Here is a 21,393-nt window from a genome sequence, read left to right as displayed (position 1 = left end):
CATTACCTTCCCTCTGTGTGTGATGCCGTTTTGTACGCGCTCTCCTGTCTTCTCCTGAGAGTCTGTGCTGCACTGTGAGGAAAGCGCCTGCCGCTGGCCGTCGTTCTGGTTTTCCCAGCGTGCAAAACCTTTATTTTTAGAGGTCTTCCTGTGAGGCCGGTATTTCATTTTGGGGAAAGTGTGGGAGCCGCCGTCCGTGGCCCCCCAGCTGTGTTCTGGCCACAGCGGCTCAGTCTGGGTAGCCTGGCTGGTGGTGGCCCTCTGCAGGCGCACGGAGATCCTCTGGGCCGAACCGGTCATCAGTGTGATGGACTGAGTGTCCAGAGCCGGACCTGCTGGTGTGACAGCTGGAAACTCAAACACCTCATCCTCATCTGAAGGAAGGAGTGCAGAAAAAATTAGAGTAAAATAATAAGAGTACATATAAAACATAGATAAAATAACCACAGAAGCTACATTTTTTTATGTCAGTGTGTATATGTCTGACCTTTACAGACAGGCAGTGCAGGGCTGCTGGGTAGTGAGCTGTGGGTCAGTCTGGCAGGAGAAACACTGCCCAGAGAGCTGGAGCGCAGCAGCTTCCTACAGGCCAGAACCAGCAGCTCCCGACATTGTTTATGACAGTTAACGCCGCAGTCTGTGGAGTAAATAAAGATAAATCAGTTTGAAATTCAGGGTGAAAGTATTCAAGTGTCATGACAAGAAAACCTAATGTTGGTTCCTTGTCTTCCTTCTATTCTACAAATCATGTATAAGAATCTGTGGAGTCACTGCATTTGTTCTGAGGTTTTCATAAAGGGGGTCAGTTCAACTAAATGAAAAGAAGGTGAAAGCATTTGTCTTGTGTACAGAAGTAAGTTCTCAGATTTCCTGGTGAATTTTTAGAATTCATCAATATTATACTGTATAACTAACAACCAGTAAAATTAGACTTAGAGATAAACCTAGTGCACTAGGTTACCCACAATTAGGGCTGGGTATCATTTAAAAAATGACGATACCAGTACCAATCCAAGTACTTGTTATACTGATACCAACTGATTACTTCATTAGATACTTATTCCACATTTTGTACCGTGTCTTTTATCTGGCGTGTAGTGTAGACACACATTAAAGTGTTTAGGTGGCATCTTGGTTGCTGAACTGATAAGCACACTAACTGAAATTCACCACGACTTCACCACCACAGACGGGTTGTTGTCACATTAAATCCAAGAATGCTTGCGTTGATTGGCTGTGAGCAAGTCCATACAGATAGTCATATTTTCTAGCTCTGGGTGCAAAAAGGATGGATCGCAGGTATCATTTGACAGGAGACATTTCCATACTACTTGGTATCGATTTTTTTCGGTTGATACCTTAAAGGTATCTTGTACCGATACCCAGCACTAGCCACAATGCAACTCGACTGTACAGATTCAGGTGTGTTATGGTTTCAGTGGCTAATGTAGGTGTTTTTAATAGAGACTTTGGATGTTGTTTTTAAAGTTTTAAAGACCTCGATTAAAGTTTAATTCCACTTTCAGGCCATGCTGTTTGACAAGAGGAAGATAAAGAGTTAAATATTAAACGTAGCATTTTTCCTTTTTTAACTTCTGGAAAATGTACCTTTGCACTTGTAGCCCTGTTTGATGATTCCCCAGAGCTGCAGGAGCAGGTCCGCCATTGGGAGGTCAAGGTAAGGTCCAGGGAAAGGGGGAGGGACATACAGAGAATGATGTTAGATGTTTTTTTTTGTGGTTTTTGTTTTGTCATTAGACTGAATTTTAAATTTTTGTTCATTATTTATCAAAGCTAGGAGGAAAGCTGAAGAGATACACACAAATCCAGCACAATGTTCGCAGAAGGTGGGCTTCAGGTACGTCATCTCCTGGAAGTTATGGATGAATCCTGGTCCCATCTTACACTGGAGCAGTGGGTTAGCTCGAAGGAAATATGCTATCATCTCATCCTTGCTGATCAACCCATCTCTGTGAGAAAGACAGGAGGTTGAGTGGAGAGAGAGAGAGAGGGAGAGAGAGAGAGAGAGAGAGAGAGAGAGAGAGAGAGAGAGAGAGAGAGAGAGAGAGAGAGAGAGAGAGAGAGAGAGAGAGAGAAAGAGATGTTTTAGTCAGGTCTGTGTGGCCAGTGGCAATCAAAGTGCACCAGTATATAGTGTTTTTGCCTCTGATCTTCCTCCACTCATGTTACGTAAAGTGCATACACTCAAAATAATGCAGTTAAGTAGAACTTTTAGTTGCTCGTATTTTTCTTGAGTACATCAGTTTCAGCTAACTTCTACTCCACTACTTATCAGAGACAAATATTTCCCTCACTGAGCACTTTATTAGGAACACCTGTGCAATCTAATGCAACCCAAAACAACAGCTCTGCCATAAATTCTACATTACAAATTTTCAGTTTTAGTTGAGATCGTCAGAAAGGAGATAATTTATTAATTATTGAGGTCATAGTGGATGCTGGTGTACTGAACTGCATTATATAGAAGCATTCCTAATATTTTGTCCACCCATTTAACATATAAGAAGGGAGAAAAATATAGTACTCACAATAACATATATGTTATTGTGAGTACTATATTTTTATAATAATAACATATATAACATATATATGTGTTATTGTGAGTACTATATTTGTATAATAATAACATATATAACATATATATATATATATATATATATATATATATATATCTATATTCACATTATATATGGGTAACAAGCAGAGTCTCAAATACCAAACATACAGCTGATACAGAGAGACGTCCTCCTGCTCGCTGGTGTGTTTATGAGCGTGTGTGTGAGCACGTGAGCGTGTGCAAGAGCATGCGTGAGCGTGTGTGCGAGAGCATGCGCGAGTGTGTGTATGTATGTAAGCGCGTGTGAGCGCGCGCGTGTGTGTGTGTGTGAGCGACCGAGTAAGAGAGAGTGTGTGTATGAGCTTGTGTGTGTGTATATGTGTGTGTGTGTGTGTTTGTGTGTGTGTACTTCCTCACTGATATCACAACTGACAGCAGTTTTTGGAGCATGCAGTATTTCATTGTTCTGGATTGTTTCAATAATAATAAACATAATTAATACAAATTAATTTGCAATTAATCGGGAGTTAACTCACGACAATCATGCGATTAATCGTGATTAAAATATTTTAATCGATTGATTGAGTGTACACTCAATCAATTACACAAGTGCTTGTTGAGTGTACACTTTTTGTTCAAAACATTTATTTGACAGCTATAGTTACTCTGTAGTTTAGTTAGCTCTATCTTTACCAGTATAGAATTAAAATGCTGTTTACATCATCATTCATAACAGTAGTATAGTACAAACTTGTAATTATTATGTATAATATATCATTGATTGGGGCCACTGTGTCATATTGCTACTTTTATCTAAGTCAAAGTAGAACAGTACAGATATGGAAAAGTGCTCTTATTGAGATCTGATCCAAGTAACTGTTTTTGAGACAATCAGAGTGATGGTGGTGTGTGACATGATATGTGAACAGTGTTGAGGTAAACATGACGACTGTGCACAAGAAGCAAAAAATAATGTTTCAGTGTTAACAATGTTTGTAAATTTAAGTGAAATTAAAACAGCTGCATCCGCACACTGGTGGGAAAGTTACACAAATCATAAGGGGACCACTGAGAACCACTGTTCTAGTTGCCAAGTGATCATGCTTTGACTAGTGATTTTGGTCAGGTTTGCGTTAGCTTCTCATTTAAATGCTTAGCTTTAAATTCAGGTTGGGTTGGAAAATACTCCACTGCAGATAAATAATCAGGCATTTATTGATCACTCACTGATCTTTGTCCAAAACGCAGAAGGAGTCCAGGAAGGGAAAGTTAGCAGCGATGCTCTCAAAGTCTTCTTGAGAAATGTAACCATCGTGGTCGTGGTCATAATTCCTGAACACAGACTTCCCAAAGCCAGATGAGAAACAGATTACTCCAATAATATTCCACACACACCTCTACATCTGTGAAACTGAATAAAGATATTGTCTACTCACATCCACCACTTTCCTGATGTGTTTATTGACCACAGATGGGTCTGGTTTGGTGGTGACACCAGAGGCCCAGTCCAGTGGAGCCAGGGGCTTGTTGGGAGTTGTTGGAGAGGTAGGCTGTGAAGAAGGATGCATACACAGGACTTACATCTGTCATGCCACAAGTACAGATTTCAAAGACTAAGAGAGTTCTATCTGAAATCTACCTGATCTAGAAAACCCCATTTGAAATTGTGCTATCTGGTTATGTGTAGTTGTTGACCAATGATCAGATGAAATAGAATATTACTGTGTATCACTTTAGCTTTGCAGGATAAGAAAACTCTGAACCTTAAAAACACAATGGCAGATAGAACCTTTTAATTTAGAGGTCACAAAATTTCCAGTTTGGTAAAATTGGACGCACGTGATGTGGACAAAACTACCCACAACAAAACAAACCATTTTTGCTGAGACTTACCAATGATTTGGGGTTGCGTGGTTCCCTTAGCAATGACAGCTCATAAATTTCATCTTCTGTGTAATAAAGGTCTAAAGAAAGCTGAAAATACAAGGAATTGGGTTTTTTTAAATCACTGAACAAGAACAACACTTTAAACAACAGTGGCATAAGCTTTCAACTGCTACTGAATATTGTGTGATAAGCAACACTTATACACGTGCACTGATTATGGGACACAAACCACTTTACATAGAAAAATTCTGGAAAAACAAGTTTCCCAGATGTCCCAGTCTTATTTATAAGCAATGTTAGTTCTGGAACTTAGTATTGAAACTGAGTTGTAAATGATCATTAACTATGACTACCTCTGGAGCTAAGAATTATTGTTCTTAGTAACATCCTTCATGATAATTTGTAAAAATCAATAGTTTTGATTTGACCCATTATATATAAGGTCTTCTTTTAACTCAGCACAGAACATCTCATCACAGAATGAAACAATCCTGATGAAGTAACTTAAGGCTCAACCCCGGGTCCACTACTTTTTGGTTTGATAATCCACTGTTGCAGACCCCCAACTCTGTATTGTAGTTACTGCTGTGGATCTTTGCCCGTGCCACTGCCTTCAAAACTGTCACTCTGTAATTAATGAATGGATGACTCAAAATTTCCTCCAACTCTATTTATTTGTGCTAGGGAGCAAAGAGAAAAGCTGTGTTACTATTAACTACATCCCAGCCAGCATGTCCCTGCATGCTCCACATGGGTTAAATGCGGGCTATGTGGGTACTGAGTGGGCATGGGTTTGAACTGGGTCAGAAACCCAGCTAAAACCCAGTCAGATCCCACTTGATGCCCATTTATCAAGTGACCTACTACTACTTACAGTGTATAGTACAGTGACAGAACTCTCAAGTGACCACGTGATTGCTGACATGATGGAATAACCCATCAGAGGTATGGACTGAGCTGCCATGCTGTTCATTCATTAAATAAATTAATTTAATCTAGAGTTCATTTTGGGAATAATTCACATAAGAAACAACAATATAATGTATTTATAATGTATGAAACGATAAGTAAGGTGGAAATAATAGGATTTTGGCTGAAATGGAAGTCCGTGTAAAATAAGTATAAATATATGTTCTGAGTTTGACATACCACAGAAAAGTGTGTTGTTAACCACCCTGCCAAATTTAATGATTAAAAAAATCGCCAAATATATGAAATTAGGCTTCAAAGTTGTGTAAAAATCAGCTTCTGTCTCTGCTCCCAAACGCTGTGGGCGTTCGCTGAAACCCCCCCCCCCTACCAAGTGTCACCTGTCAATCAAAGTCACCACCTCTACCCGAAACATGGACGCTACGTCTGAGAGCTTTCTGCGGCTAGCTCGGCGGCTAACTCGGTGGGTAGCTTGGCAGCTAGCTCTGCGGCTAGCTCAGCTACTAGCTCTGCGGCTAACTCAGCTAACTGGGTCTGTTTTGTTATGGAAAACACTTCTGGAATCCAATCTTTGCATTAAGTCCACCAGCTTTAAGAATAGGTTGGGTACGTTATGTGCAGAGTGGTATTCCCTCACCGTTAGCAGGTAGATGAGGTCCATGTTGGGCTCCACTTGGGCCACAGCACTCTGCAACGATACCAGCTCATTGAAGGTCATGTAGAGCTGCTGCATCTTCACCAGGTTCACCTTATTACTGTCATCAACAAAGTCAGGAAAGACCACGTGCACTGCGATGAGGTCCTTGAGGTGCACGCCCAGGATGGGGATTTTAAAACCCTGGCACTCATTGAAGGCCTTTCGGTAACAGGAGTAATTGTTGTTGGAAGAGACCAGCTCTGTCATCTCACTCCAGATCTGGGGCGGAGAATGGTGAAAGTTTGGGGGTAAGAACAATGGTCAAATCACAAACTAAGTGGTTTGGCAGTTCATTGACATTAATAATTTTACTTAGTGAGCAGGGGTGCAGCTGCATCCCCTAGAGATTGGAAGAAGTTTGATTCTTGAGTTTTCTTAAACAGCTTCCTCAACTACCCCTGCAAATTAAAGTGAAACTTTGGGATTTTTCAGTCTAGACTTTTTGTATTTAAGTGACTAACAGGAACAACAATTTGAAATTGGTCCAGTATTGAGCAAGAGCACTTTTGTCCAAACGCACTGCAATGTAATCCTTTAGGGCAATAGCACCATGTCAATGTACGTCCACTAAAGTGCTTGTTTATGACACTGACAGGCTCAGATTATTGCATCAGATTACATTGCACCCTGTTTCATGGCTGCTGGCTGCCGTGCTCTCGCTCAGTACTGGAAGAAGTTCAAAAACTGCTGTCTCCATGAGTCACTTAGACACAAAAAGATGGGAAAATAGGGTCCAGGTAAAGAAAAGTTTCTCTTTTACTATAGATACTGCTCTCTATGGAAGTCCTGAAAGGGACTAAAAGGAAACATTTAGATTATGTATCACTTTAACATATAAATGAGTCTCAAAATTGACATTAAAATACATGTAAATATTTGAAATTAGCTAGAGACCCTATTGGTGAAAGCCTTGTGTCAAAGTTTTGTAGAGGGATTGTTCTACGAAATGTATTGAAGTCACTTTCACGCTGACGTCAGTACAGTAGAATTTACTGGAGCCTACATTTAGTGGTCATTAGAAGAACTGCAACTGAAGCATTCTGATTACTAACTTCAACTTGTAGCTGTCTGTCTTTACTACTTAGCTGTGATGGCAACATCCCATCACATTTTTTTTCATCCAGTTTTGTTATTCCAGTTATTTCATTTTTAAGCCAAAGAAAACTTTGTCTACCTGGAAGGAAAATTGCAAAACACGGCAATGTCTGGTTGGCCTGCTAACACGTTACCACTTACTCTACTACAACCATATCACTAGGTCTTGTTTACTGTGTTTTGCTGATTTTTATATTCATACGTAGGAATGCATGTGTAGTAAATGTTTTATGTATAATAGAGCATTAAAAGGCCGGTATTGACTTACCCTCACGACATCTGCAGCCAGATAAGAGTGAGTCTCCTTCAGTCGAGAAATGGAGCTGTGGCTTAGCCCCCCCACCACCGCCATTAGAGTGTTGAAGTTCTGCAACTGCAGCAGTTTCTGATGAGAGACAGAGTTACATGTTTAAACTTAAACTTTTCTGTCTTGTCTTAGTGCTGTTCTATTGCAAAAGATCCCGGTTAGGTGAGTTATAATGAATTGTGAATGTCACCTTCTCTTGTTGTCCTGCTGACGCTCCTATCAGCAGAACAACATCATTTATCAGTTTTTTCGAAACCATTATACATAACTGTTAAAAAAAATGGTGTGGTATGATGTGACGACATAAGATTTGAGGTTTGAATGGGTTTAGGTACAAATCAGTGTAAAACTGTTGACTCGCAGGTGGAAACAGGAAATAAACAGTGATATCCTGTGTGAAAATCTGATGTTTTGCTGACGTATCGATCCACGTGACCTCCTCACTAAGTGGACTTTGTCTCTCTATAATTAAACCTTCTGATTTCCTCCTTTGCTACAGTCATATTTACCATTGCTGCTAGAGGGCGTTGTCACTTCAATGAAATTGAAATTGTTTTGGGGCACTTGCAATCAGCTGACCTGTGTTTTCTCTAGGAGGACAGTCTCAGTTGCAGTGAGATTTGGTGGAATAGACCCCCTCCAATCAAAAACAACAGTTTGTTTGCATGATGGGGGAAATTTTAAGGTAGATTTTTCCTTTGATTATTGGTTAAGAGAGTAACACTATCTAACCCTAACCCTAACCCTAACTGCAGTGTCCCTGGTTCGATTCCGGCAAGGGACCTTTGCTGCAGGTCATTCCCCCCTCTCTCTCTCTCCTTGCTTCCTGTTGGCTTCTATACCAAGTACTTGCAAATGAAGGCAAAATTGCCCAAAATAAAACTTTTAAAAGGGGAAAAAAAGAAGCTATCATTCAATACAATACAAAGAGCATTTATGTAAGGGGCAAGTAGAGATACCAGGATCTTGGGACTAACATACCAATGACTTCTTTTGCCATTTAAACAAATCCAACAGTCTTACAAACTAATTCAGTATTATTAGATGTAATACACACCTGATAGTGTATTAAACGTTTTTATCCTCCAGGTTGTCTGCAGACAGTCTGCTGTCTTACCGGAGACAGAATCACTGAGAGCGTGTCATTAGTTCACTGATCCATTCCTTTCAATTCTCATGGGGGATTAATAGAGAAGCTCTCATTAGTTGGAGATGCCCAACAAAATTGCCAGTAACATATATACACCTACCATGAATATTGATAATGATTGCAGCATAACTCAAGTGCATCTATTTATATTTATGAATGGACGCAACATTGGAAACAGGGGCTCCATTAAAGTTATGTAATGTTATAAACTATCAACAAGATAAGTCAATTCCGATTATTGTGACAAGAGTCATCTTGAAAGAAATGTGTATATTACTAAATAAATGTAAATTTGTAATGAATTGAAAATGAATGAATGAACTAGTAAATGGATAGATTGGAAATAAAATACATAAAGATATTAAATATAATAATATGAAATGTACAAATTTAAAATAAATCTGCACTCAAATTAAATAGATCAATAACCGATACATATAGATCCAAATAATATCGATTGAAGTAAATAAATATATGTTTATTATTTTATTTCATTTGATATTTATGTATTGAATTTCTTATTAATATATTTTTGTTGTGTCGTATTAATATAATTACGACCCAGCTAGTCTTCCATAGATGATGAGAGGTTGTGTTATTGATCGCATCACTTGTTGTCTTGGCGACGCACTGAGATCACACTCAGTTCTAACTATGTTTGTGTTGCATGAGGAGATCATTTTCATCATTTTGGACACAGATCCTCAACAAAGAGACAGTAGAGAAGAGGGGCAAATTCAGTTAGTTGTTTTAGTTTGTAACTCCAAATAGCCAACAGCACAACAACTGTAATCTTGCTAAATGTTTTCTATCATTAAAGTTGCAATACACAGCGTTCAACAACCAAACCAACCATGTAATTGAGCTCAGTTATAAGCTTCAACAGTGTGTTTATGCAGCAGTTTGTTCAATTGTCAATTGAAAGTTGGTCAGATACACCATTTTTGCATTGAATTTCTCTTTCAGGAAATCTAGTATTGAAACACCCATTGGTCCAGATACCTGTGCAACAACTACAGCAACTTGCATACAATAAAACAACTTTCATTTAGAAATGTTTTATGTATTTTAGTAACAGCATTTCTAATACTGTCACTACTATTTCCAGAGGACACCATGGGCATTGAACAGCTGTCTGGTCTGTCTTCATTAAAAGTTTTATATTCATCAAAGTGGACCTACAGTATTATGCTTATTTCCAGCTCTAAATCTTTATTTTTGGAATCTACTTGAGTAACTTTGCTTGATTCAAAGTAAAATAAACAACAACCTCAACAACCTCAACAACCTATTTATCTTATACTGAACCTTTATGCAGCCCCTTAGTTTCAGCCTCTGTCTCCGAGCCCACTCTGTTCTGACTGGCCAACTTTCCAGAAGCTGTGACATTACATGAGTGAAAAATAAGGAAAAGCCACAAAGACACAGAACCATACTTTGGCCGTGATTTACGATGTTAACAACGGATAGTGTGTAAAAAAAGTAGAAGAAAAAGTAAATGAACAAATACAAGTGATCAACATTGTTCTGGATTTTCTTTTCCTTAACAACTATTAAGATCCAAAAGAAAGCAGAGGACCTATGAAAAAATGAATGGATGAATAGAAAGAGACTCTTAGCTACATTTAAAGTCACTTCCTGTCAAATGTCTTAAAATTGTAATGACCAGCCTGCTTTTGTTTATGGTGTTTTTAGTGTCCAACAGAGCTGTAATATACAGTTCAGTGTTTCACTAAATCAAACATGATTATGACTGATAGTATGTCAGGAAAGATTATCATGATAATACCCTTTCTTGTAATATTTTACCCACAATAATCAGAGCATGAAAATGTGCAATTTCCATTATACAATTTCCAGTTTGAATATTTCATTTTTTGCCTTTGTTTATCTGGTACTTTAAATTATGAATAAGTGACAGCCCTTTTGAACACCTGCACAAACATGCACAAACACAGCCAGGAGGGTTTTGTCCAGGGGAGGAGACAAGCCTTTACTGCTGCATTTGTCCACATAAACACAGTCATGTGCAGTCACTGTGTATTTCAGTCAGGAGGATTCTGTTTTTGGCTGGTGAGGGGGGGTTTGGTATGGGATATTGAAACCAGGAGCATGTGAGACTCATACGCTGGTGTCGTCAGCAGGGGGCTCGCACATATATATTTTTAGATGTACGTTATATCATTTCCATATCTCCCACTCTTACTCTTTCGTCTTACCTGAGCCACATGGATGTATTTGGTGATGACCTCTGCTCTGGTCTGAGGTGTTAACTTGCTGAGCACCATGAGCTGGACCCACTGCGAGACTCCATTGAACAAAGCAATGGAGCGCTCCAGAGTGGGGTTTTCCACCAGGCAGCCGTGGATCACATAGCTGTGGTAATCAGTGAACTGGGAATGACATGGAAGTACAGATGAGACATTCAATTTCTTAATTTTAGGAGCCTAAAGATATAAAAATGAGCGTAATACAGGTAAAACAAAGAGATTGATCCTCTTATGAGCACCAGTGATGTGTTAATTTAATGGCTCATTTGAAGCCTGTTAGATTATAAAGGATTTCAAGCAAAGTTGCTATTTTGGTCTTACAATGGTGCTTGAGGAAAGCTGGAGAGATTTCCAGAATGGAAAGGGATCATCTTCTGAGAAGAATGAATGTATTGAATGAATGAATTTCCTGTGATCGTCCTGTTTGATTTGGATACTACTGTATGTGTGTTCAACAGGAAATTTGGCCTGATGGTGGCACCAGAGGGAGATCAAGTGGTCAATCACATCACATGGACATGAAGACATTAAAGGGTATTTGAAATTCATCTTTTGGAAAACAAACTCAGGCCGTGTGTGTTGAAAATGATTCTTATGTGAATTAAAGCAGCCGTTTTCCGTATCATTACATTAGGTGTTCAAGGACACATGTTTTTATCACAGTTCCAGTTACTCCCTGGAAAACATACACTTTGACCTCCATGCTGCCGTTATTACCAATCAGCCACCTGGAAACAGGGAAGTTCACCCAGAGGCCAGCGAGCTTCACATCAAAGCTCGACAGCAGGTGTACAACTTCCCAAGAGTCTTTCTGCAACATTTTCATCAGTGCTGAACACACTGCCACCGGTTCACACGGTGGATTTCATTGGCATTCAAAGAGCTGATTATGTAATTTCAGGAAAAGACATCATGCTTAACCTAGCATGAAATAATTCAGCATGCTTTTTCACTAGCGAACACATTTTATCGACATCAACAATTGACTAATAGTTGTCTCAAACACTGTTTCTAGTGAAACTAGTTCAATACTTGCATGAAACCAATATAATGCACTTTACTCATTTAATTTTGATTTATATAGGGACAAATATATAGCATGAAGTAATGCCACATCCCATATCATGTAGCCAAATTTGAGATCAGCTTTTTCAGTTACTTTCAAAAGTTACAAAGTCTTGCTTTAAATTGTTGCATTCTTAATTATACTTCATTTAAAATAACTATGTACTTTGAATTGGTCGAATTATTTAAATTAAAACACAGATATGTTATTTCATTGGGAACAACAATGGAAATAAAATATACTGAATACATTGGTTATACATTGGGGGATGGATAGATGGATGGATGGATGGATGGATGGATGGATGGATGGATGGATGGATGGATGGATAGATCGATAGATAGATAGATAGATAGATAGATAGATAGATAGATAGATAGATAGATAGATAGATAGATAGATAGATAGATAGATAGATAGATAGATAGATAGATAGATAGATAGATAGATAGATCAGGTCATTTAAAGGTCTGACCAGGGAAGAGGCAGAGAAACAGAGGTAAGATCTGCCTGTAGACGTACCGATATCCTCCTGATGGACTTGAACTCCAGGAAGGTGAGATGTTCGGCCAGCTCCATGGGCTCCAGGTGGTCAAACAGCAGTGAAGCCTTGCCTTTCTTTGCCTGTTTCTTCCGCTGGGTCAGTTTACGCATCCAGTCGTATGACGGACTACGAAGGAGAACAATTTAGAAAGTCAGTTCTCAGAAACTGGTGGAATGTGTTTCTATTCATGTGCTGTTCCTGTACTATCCTGATTTTATTCTGGATGTTGACATTTTTGGAAAGGGAGTAATTTTAGCCATCAATTGCTCCTTCAAGGTGCTGGATCCAGATTAAGATTAAAAACTGGATTAGGTTAAAGTTTACGGTAAGGTTTAAGGGACCACTGGGTTTGATGTTTAAGCAGAACCTACCTGGTCCTCAAGTGCAAGAAAAAAGTTCCTTGATGATAATTTCCTTTCATAAGAAAAGGTTCCTGTTACAATCCTGAGAAACACATTGGGTTCATTTATCCTGGCATGAGCTCTCCCTTTTTCAGAGGAACCAATAGAATACTAGAGGGTACTAGCGATTCAGCACCAGTTCTGGTTATGGGAATGTTTGTCTTGTCTGATTTGGTGCACAGGCTGCATCTCTTTTCAGATCTGGTGCATCACTGTGGGCCCAGCATTGCCGTTGGAAATGGGTCCACTACTTTTGGGTGGTTCATATCATGGTTGCTGTTGGTACTCTGTCTTTATTGGGGAGGGGTTGAGGGTTGACGACCTCGCCTCTTGTGGCTGTTGGGCTGGCTGCTTGTCTTGTCTTTGTGTTTTGTGATGCAGATGCCCAGCAGGTGTGGTCAAGTCATTGTTCATTGGGCACACCTGGGCCCAGTGTTCCCAGTAATATAAGAGTGCACCCCTCTTGTTCCATGATGAAAGAGAAAGGGGAAATTCTGATCCTTCTCTCCATTCTCCCCATCTTTGTCTTTGCTTCTCCTTTTATGGTACAGACCCTCCACTCACTGTTTTCCAGCCATCTCCTGTTATTTGTCATGGTTTTTGAGCCGGTCATAACGGCTCAGTAGACACTTTAAATTACTGCCAACCACTTTTTGAAGTTTGATTTGTCTCCTTTATGTAACATTAGCTTGTTCTTTTCTGTTTACCATGAAGAATCACCTGTACAGAATTGCTTACTTTGCTAATGCAGCTATATGCACGGTTCATTTATGAATCCATTCTTTTCGGTGCATTCAGGGACACGTCTGTCTTATCTGAGAGTTGTCTGCCACAAAGTGTTGCATTCAGAAGCTTTTGTTGGAAAATTAAATCTAACTTGAAAAAACAATAAGCAAACTTGTGTAAGGAGCAGTTTTTGCCTGGAGCTGTAGCCTCCAGCAGAGATGAAGAGTGGGACCAACCAACGCCGACTCAAGTGGCATGAATTGAGGCAATTTATCAGAGTTTATCAGAGACTGTGATATGTAAAATCGGTGTCTTACATGGTGGAGATGTCAATGAGTTTGAAATGCTCCTCACAGCCCAGCTGAGCAGCCACGTCTCTGAACTCCTCTGTTATCCTGATCAGACCCAAGTCCAGGTTGAACTCCGCAGGGAACGTCACTATCCAGTACCTGAACACACACATACACACACACACACACACACACACACACACACTGACTATTACTATTCAATAGCAATTTGACACTGAAACTATTGTGATATGAGAAATGTGTACATGTAATTTTAGCTCCCAAATTCTTTCCACTAAACCAGACCATGACCTTTGTGACCCTGTGTCTCGTGTCCATTTATTGTGCAGGAAGTTCCCTACAGCTTGTTTCACTTTAATAACATTGTGGTGTCCCCACCCACTGGTGCAGGGCTGCTTTTTCTTAATTAGACTTCATTGAAAGTAACTGTACTTTGTATTTTATTGGTTAATAATGATAATAATATCTTAAATAATTGAATACATTGGTTTTGTGTTAATGGTTCAAACCCAAATATCTGCATGCAACAACCTTCCAATCTGAATGAGTTTTCATTATTCATTAATAATTATCATTATTGTTCTACATCAATTAGTAACTTGTAATATGATACCACCATGCATATGTAGTTTTGGGTATTCCACTAAATTACAACCAACCCACTGAAAATCAATATATTTACTTATATATATTTGCAATTCATATTTAGTCATGGTTATATAACTAAATATAAATCAATATAATCGAGTTATCATTTATATTTATGAGCTTTCTGAGGATAAAAACAACGTGAAACACTAACTAAAATTGTGTGAAACTTTGAGCTCATTGTTAATAACTGCAGTAAATAAAGTGTGACATGAGTTGAAATCAGGTTTTCTGTAGTCTTGGCTTTAGTTGAGGTGTGGATAAATCATGAATGTATGTATGGCACCTTACCTCATTAAATAACAGATCTTCAGCCTGGTTCTCTGGCAGCTGTCACCATTGCAGTGGCGGTACGTGGGGTAAGGTTAAGGACTTTTTTTTCGAGAGTTGACAAATGAACACAGTCCAGTATATGACAAATCATTTTCATTGTGCATTCACTCCCTGACTGAGGAATATGAGCATGTTAAGGAAATAATCTCTGTTATTTAACTTGCTTAATTTACTGCTGTCTGTGACTGACAAACAGGAAACTATCCCCTCCATATCATGCAGAATCGTTTCAGCTGACAGTGCAGCTGTTATATGGGCTAAAAGCTTATGAGAACCCTGACTGTCTGCCTCGGTCTTTACATTTCTTCAGCAGTGGCAGTTATTAATCTAAACTGAACATAAACAATGTGTTTGAGGATCCCTCTCTGTGGTGGTAGGCTTTTCAACCAAGTGTGGCGACTCGAAAGAAGATAAAGATGTGGTCAGATAAAATGTTGTACAAATAGTTTGTTTAAGGCATATTGAGGCTTTTACATTCATTGGTAATTTAGAGTCTCCATCCATCCATCCACTTATTTATCCGGGGCCGAGTCATGGTGGCAGTAGGCTGAGCAGTGGAACCCAGACATCCCTCTCCCCAGCAACGCTCGTCAACTCCTCCTGAGGGATCCTAAGGTGTTCCCAGGTCAGGAGAGATATGTAATCCCTCCAGTGTGTTCTGGGTCTACCCCAGGGTCTCCTCCCAGTCGGACGTGTCCGGAACACCTCTATAGGGAGGCGTCCAGGGGCAATGAATTTTGGACCACCCAGAAAAACCCCCCACACAGACTTGGGGACAACATGCTCACAGAGCACTATCTCTACATCAATGGAGCTTTGGCAAAAGTTAATTAAGGAAGATCTGTTCTCTTGTTTCTCCCCTTTCTTTTCCTGTTCTGCCTCACCTCCATCTGATCTGTCCTTTTTCACCATGTTGCTTACAAGGCATCGAGAGCAGTAGATGATCTGTTATTCTTTACATTCACTATATAATGGCAAAGTGACAATAAAATAAGACTAAACATGATTTGTTGTTTCCTCAGCTGCATCTTCAACTTGAAACCAAACTCAATTTCTAACAACAATGTCACAAGATCAGAATAGGCTTCTTATTAAAAGTTGACCTGGACCAAATGCACTTTGGAATCTGTAGAACAGTCGACTGTAACATCTGTCTCTGGCCCTGCTCAGAAGACTATAAGGCTACTGCAGAGAGACTGTAAGACATCCACATTTCAGCTCAGTCCTCAAATCAATGCATTGGCTTCAAGCAGACACTAGAAAAACATGTTATGGTTCTTTCTCGCTTGTGCATCAAGTCCTGAGTAGCTTGCTCCACATTGTGTGTTAGACATATTTTAAATATGTCAACACCAAGCACACCTCTCAGCATCTGACACAGATATTCTTGCTGTAGAGTTTCAATTAAACATTTGTTTTTTTTTAGCACAAAAGATTCTTACAATTCATTGAGGAGGTCTTAAAATCACACTTGACTGAAAACACATATACAGTATTGTGCAATGATATGTGACACCTGAGGTAAAGCGCAGTAATAAACATATATAAATGGAAAATAGAAATGGCTTATGTGTTTCCAGTAGGTGAAGACAAAGAAAGCTGCCTATAGCTGTCTGACGTCAGACAGCATAGCACGCCACTTACTGAGCAGCTCCAAGTCCATTGATCCAGGAAAGGATCAATACTGCTAATTTCCCATCAACATACAGAGGCAGAGCAAGAGAAGAAAGGTGAGGGACAGAATGAAGAACGTTAACAACTATGCTATCGTCACTAAAAGGGATTGGTTAGAATTCCAATAACAAAATGTAAGACTTACGTCGGATTTCCTGTAAAAAGTGAGGGGCAATTGATCTCAGACATCATTATACAATGTGTTGATTTTAATGTACATATGTATTCTGAATCAGCTGAAATACCACAACCTGCAGTATCTCAACATATTGTTAACACACTGTATTGTGGGATATATTATTAGTAGTTTTCCTGCCAGTTCTGATGATTTAACGTACCAGCGATGCATCAGCAGCAGGCTGCGAGGAAGTAGGTTGGCCTGCAGCTCCCCATTGTCATCTGTGAAGGAGATAGTCATGGTAAAACACATGTCATAGGCACTATGTACATTTAACTGAGATATGTTGGTTTCTGATTTATTGATCTTAAAGGATAATTAATTATTTTACTTATAGTCCATAAAGTCCATTAAGAGAAGCAAACCAACAGTTAATTGATCCTACTAATAATCTAATAATAGAATGTTTCTGAGTGGGATGTTAGAGCTCTTGGAAAAGTGCTTTGTGACACTAATGAATCACTAATTAATTGCACATTGTAACATGCCACATGTATAGCCCATCTGTAAGATGGCCCTTAAGATTAGGTACAAATGCACAGTCCTTCCCTTTCAGTTTATATTAATCATGTCATAAAATACCATAAAGTAGTTGCCACAGGCCCCAGGTCCACACAGTTGGTGAGCCTGGGGCCTTTGGGGCCCCTGAGTGTCTAGGTGTCTAACTATGCCTACTTTGTTCAATAGATAATCCAGCCTGGGTTGCAATTCACTCACATGTGTCACTCACCAAATGCATGAATGCATTCATTTAAGATAGCATCAAGAGATGCTGCCTTTCCCAGTGTGGATGATCCCATTGTGCCAAGCTGGAAGAAGGACTGAGGCCAACACTTCTTGCTCACTGCTCTGGACCAATCAGGGTTTTCCTGGGAGCAGGAGAGAGTCAGTCATCAGTAAGAGAATATAGAAATAAAACAAAGTAGTAGACAAAGTAGACAATATGAGGATAAATGCATAGGGATAGTTTTATGGTTATGTAAAGTCAAATATTTCCATCATTAATCAAATAGCTTAAACCACACTTGCTCATCTGCATTTATCCATCATCCAAATCAATTTGGCCTCAAAGCAAGCAAGATCTTTGTCTTCTTTAAAAACAGACAAAGGGAGGTGCTCAATTTAAACCAATGGCCACCAGTGACATATGGTAAAAAAAAACAAAAAAACAACCACAGGTATCGTATGTGAAACTTGTGCAATTCTACCAAATAATTCACAGCATCAGTGAACAATTCGTCAAAGTCATTAGAACGATGACATTATTAATAAATTCAATCCATTCTATGGTTGTTGAACTCTCTCGCTCTGAGCCACAAATGAGATATTTCAGTCTGGACCAAAGTGGTAGACCGACTGACCGACCGACAGATTGACATTACCAGCTCTACAGCCATGCTGCTAGCATGCCTAAAAGTAAGAATCAAGAGGACATCATGAAGCTTACAACCACTCTTTCTCATTGTACCTGGTCACCCAAAAGTATCCAATTCAAATAAGCAACAAATGAAATAACTCACTATTTACTGCACTATATTACTGTTGCCACATTATTTGTGGACTGCTCTGTATACTCAAATGCTAGTTAACAAACTACTGCTGTGCAATATATTCATGCAAATGTGGAATATTCTTTGTATTTTTATGGGTTAGGGTACCCACTTGTTACAGTTTTGCACTATTTTTTAAGCCATTGCAACAGAATCTCATTCTGAAGTGCGGTGTATGGTGTATAGTTAGAATGAGAATGGAATGACAAATAAAGTCTATCTATCATCTATCTATCTATCTATCTATCTATCTATCTATCTATCTATCTATCTATCTATCTATCTATCTATCTATCTATCTATCTATCTAGCTATCTATCTATCTTATCTGCAACGTGCAAGAAAGCAAGTCCACGTCCTGCACAAAGCAGACCTCTGGAGCTGGAATGCCCAATTCTCTGGAACAGCTGTCACACCTGAATCCAATTGTATCCAACTCAGTGTGAAACTTTTAAAGATCAAACAACATCCTATAAAAAAAAAAAAACCCAATTGTGTCACCACTCTGTCCTGCCTCTGTAGCACTGCTTTCATTTTTTCAACCATATTTTCATAACGACCAAATGTGCAGTTTTTGACAAATGACAGCTAAAAAAAACAACAACACATGTCCTGAAATTTGATGACTTTTCCTAAAGTGGTCCAAAATGCACAATTTAAAATATTATACTTTTGTATACTACATATGTGTCCATTGAATTATTGATGCTTTCTAAACACATCTGTGGTTCAACATTTGGTATAGACACTTTTTGAAGGGATTCTTAGACCGGGTCAAAACTAACCCAGAACATACTGCGAGGGTGTAGAATATGAACAGTTTTTAAGGGTTAAGCGAAATAGAAAGTGCTTACAATAATTTAGTGAGGGCATGTTGGTTCCTTAAATGAATAGCTGCACTAGTAACACCTGAACTGTGTCAGGGAGACAGTGTCTGTCTGTTAGAATGACCTTTCTGTTCATGTTGACAATGTTTCTATCCACAACAAGGGCATTTCTACCAATGACCATGACATTTTTATCCAAATATGATGATGTTTATACCTGCAGGTTACGATGTTGTATACTTGGCGTTAATATTTCCACCCATGACAATGCTTCAGTCCTTCAAAATAACATTAGGAATAAACTGTTCCAGCATCTTCTGCTCAAATTTGACTTTCAGAAGGTATCAGTATTGGAGAAAGCCATGTATGTGTGCTGTTTCTGCCTTCCCTTGTCTATTGCATGTCTAAGAAAGAGCAGGAGAAAGTCCACTGACATTTGGCTACTCCTTATGTCTGGTTATCAAGTATTATTTAGAGTTATTGGTGAGGAAAGGCCATTGAATGCTATTGACTAGCTGTCTACATCTGCTCCAAACCTGTTGAACTGCACCACAGCTGAGTCTCTGGAAGACCATTTTTTTCACAGCCGACATTTTGCCTTGTCATAGGAGGAAAACACAGATGCAACTTATAATAATAATGATGGCTCGGCACCATTCAAGTGTATAGCAAAGCCATATTGCTGAACCATCACTAGGGTCATGGAGTGTCCTGGTAACTGAAGGGTTACTGTGCATACCATATAACTGCAATGTCCCTGGTTTGATTCCAGCCAGGGACCTTTGTTGCATGCTATATCCATCTCTCTGGAAAAAATGCCAAAAAGAAATCTAAAATAAACAACAACCCAAAAACATTATTACGGTCATGAATTTGAATAAAACTAAATGGGAGTCAGCCATCACTAATACTGTTAAGTGCATCAGTGCTTTTCCTGATTTGACGTGTCAAAATATGCAGGTGAGAGAATGTGTTATCATTGTACCTGGTCAGCTACTTGACAATTTGTACATCAAGTCTTATTAATCACTGTCTTCTAACATTTAATTGTCCCTAAAATCTCCCCAAAATGCAACACGTTAAATATGACATCATATGGCCCTGATGAAGGTCGCAAGCCAAAACAAGTTGGTCTATTAATAAAGTTCTCTACACTACAAGAGCTTTGACTTTCTACATACAACACCTTTAAAATACAATACTGGATTAAAAGTATATCTGACAAAACAGGATTAAAAATCTAATCTCAATAAAAAAAGTTTCAAACTCACACTTGATTTAATCCTGTGGTTTGTTGAGGAACTAGGCCGTTTGTAATATCTGTGTCGTAGGATCACATCGTTCAGGCTGCTCAATTGACATTGATGTTGTTAATGGTTAAGTATGTCATCAGCTGCCATCACCTTGGTGAGGCCGGTGGGGCAAACAAGACGTCACTGGCCGACAGCTAATTTATTTTGTGACGCTTGCGCTAACATCACACATGCATGTTGTGTGTGTGTGTGTGTGTGTGTGTGTGTGTGTGTGTGTGTGTGTGTGTGTGTGTGTTCGTGTGTACACAGTTGAATGAATGACGGCATTGTTCCTTGACTGGACGTAACTCATGTGTACATGAATATGATGTTAAAAGGGACTATGCTTAGATGAGGCAATTCCTACTGTGACTGATGATTTTAGTAGATTCAAGATTCAAGAAGTTTATTGCCATATGCATAGTGTTATTGTGTGTAAGGGAGAGCATTACATTGTCTGAACCTCCTTGTTTTTTTACTACGCATATGACAATATTCTTCTTGAATCTTGAAACAGACTATGACTTCTTCAGGAACGATTCTATCATTTCATTTCAGGAATATTTAGATAAATGTGGATTATGCTGCTGATGGAGAATGGTCATAGAGTTAGTTACAAACAATTGTAGGAGAATCCTAAAATAGCCACAGTTACAATATATGATCGAATATTTGAGAGTTCCTGTGCTTCTGAATCTATGGGTTTAATTAAAGCCTTGTAGAAATGAAAGTGCATATGTGTAGGACATTTCTGACTAGGTGAATATCTTTCATTTTGTTAGCTAACAGACTTATTTAAAGCTGAATTCAATTTTTTTTGTTGTTGGTGTTGGCCACTTAGGGCAGTGGAGCAAGCCCTAACAGTTGCCTACTTACTCATCCAGCATCCAGCTAAACTCTGCCTGCTGTCTGGTGCTGGACATTTGCCA

At 39.0% G+C, this 21,393-nt stretch overlaps 1 protein-coding gene across 1 annotated transcript in view; it reads right to left on the bottom strand.

Annotated features, from left to right (window-relative positions):
- Positions 1 to 21,393, bottom strand: part of rasgrp3 (RAS guanyl releasing protein 3 (calcium and DAG-regulated)) — a 47,949-nt gene that overhangs the window by 2,607 nt on the left and 23,949 nt on the right. Inside the window, exons 2-16 of the mRNA XM_062429857.1 lie at positions 17,526 to 17,664; positions 16,914 to 17,016; positions 14,902 to 14,964; positions 13,969 to 14,100; positions 12,503 to 12,650; positions 10,864 to 11,037; positions 7,456 to 7,572; positions 6,033 to 6,311; positions 4,472 to 4,552; positions 4,015 to 4,128; positions 3,806 to 3,921; positions 1,823 to 1,970; positions 1,609 to 1,645; positions 488 to 637; positions 7 to 374 (exon numbers count right to left, since the gene is read on the bottom strand). Of these exons, the coding sequence (XP_062285841.1) occupies positions 7 to 374; positions 488 to 637; positions 1,609 to 1,645; positions 1,823 to 1,970; positions 3,806 to 3,921; positions 4,015 to 4,128; positions 4,472 to 4,552; positions 6,033 to 6,311; positions 7,456 to 7,572; positions 10,864 to 11,037; positions 12,503 to 12,650; positions 13,969 to 14,100; positions 14,902 to 14,964; positions 16,914 to 17,016; positions 17,526 to 17,595 (2,100 nt within the window). The 5' untranslated portion in view covers positions 17,596 to 17,664. The remainder of the gene's footprint in view (positions 1 to 6; positions 375 to 487; positions 638 to 1,608; positions 1,646 to 1,822; positions 1,971 to 3,805; positions 3,922 to 4,014; positions 4,129 to 4,471; positions 4,553 to 6,032; positions 6,312 to 7,455; positions 7,573 to 10,863; positions 11,038 to 12,502; positions 12,651 to 13,968; positions 14,101 to 14,901; positions 14,965 to 16,913; positions 17,017 to 17,525; positions 17,665 to 21,393) is intronic.

This window comes from Scomber scombrus, chromosome 12, assembly GCF_963691925.1.
Source record: "Scomber scombrus chromosome 12, fScoSco1.1, whole genome shotgun sequence".
Classification (NCBI taxonomy): domain Eukaryota; kingdom Metazoa; phylum Chordata; class Actinopteri; order Scombriformes; family Scombridae; genus Scomber; species Scomber scombrus.
This window is presented reverse-complemented; position numbering and strand designations above follow the sequence as displayed.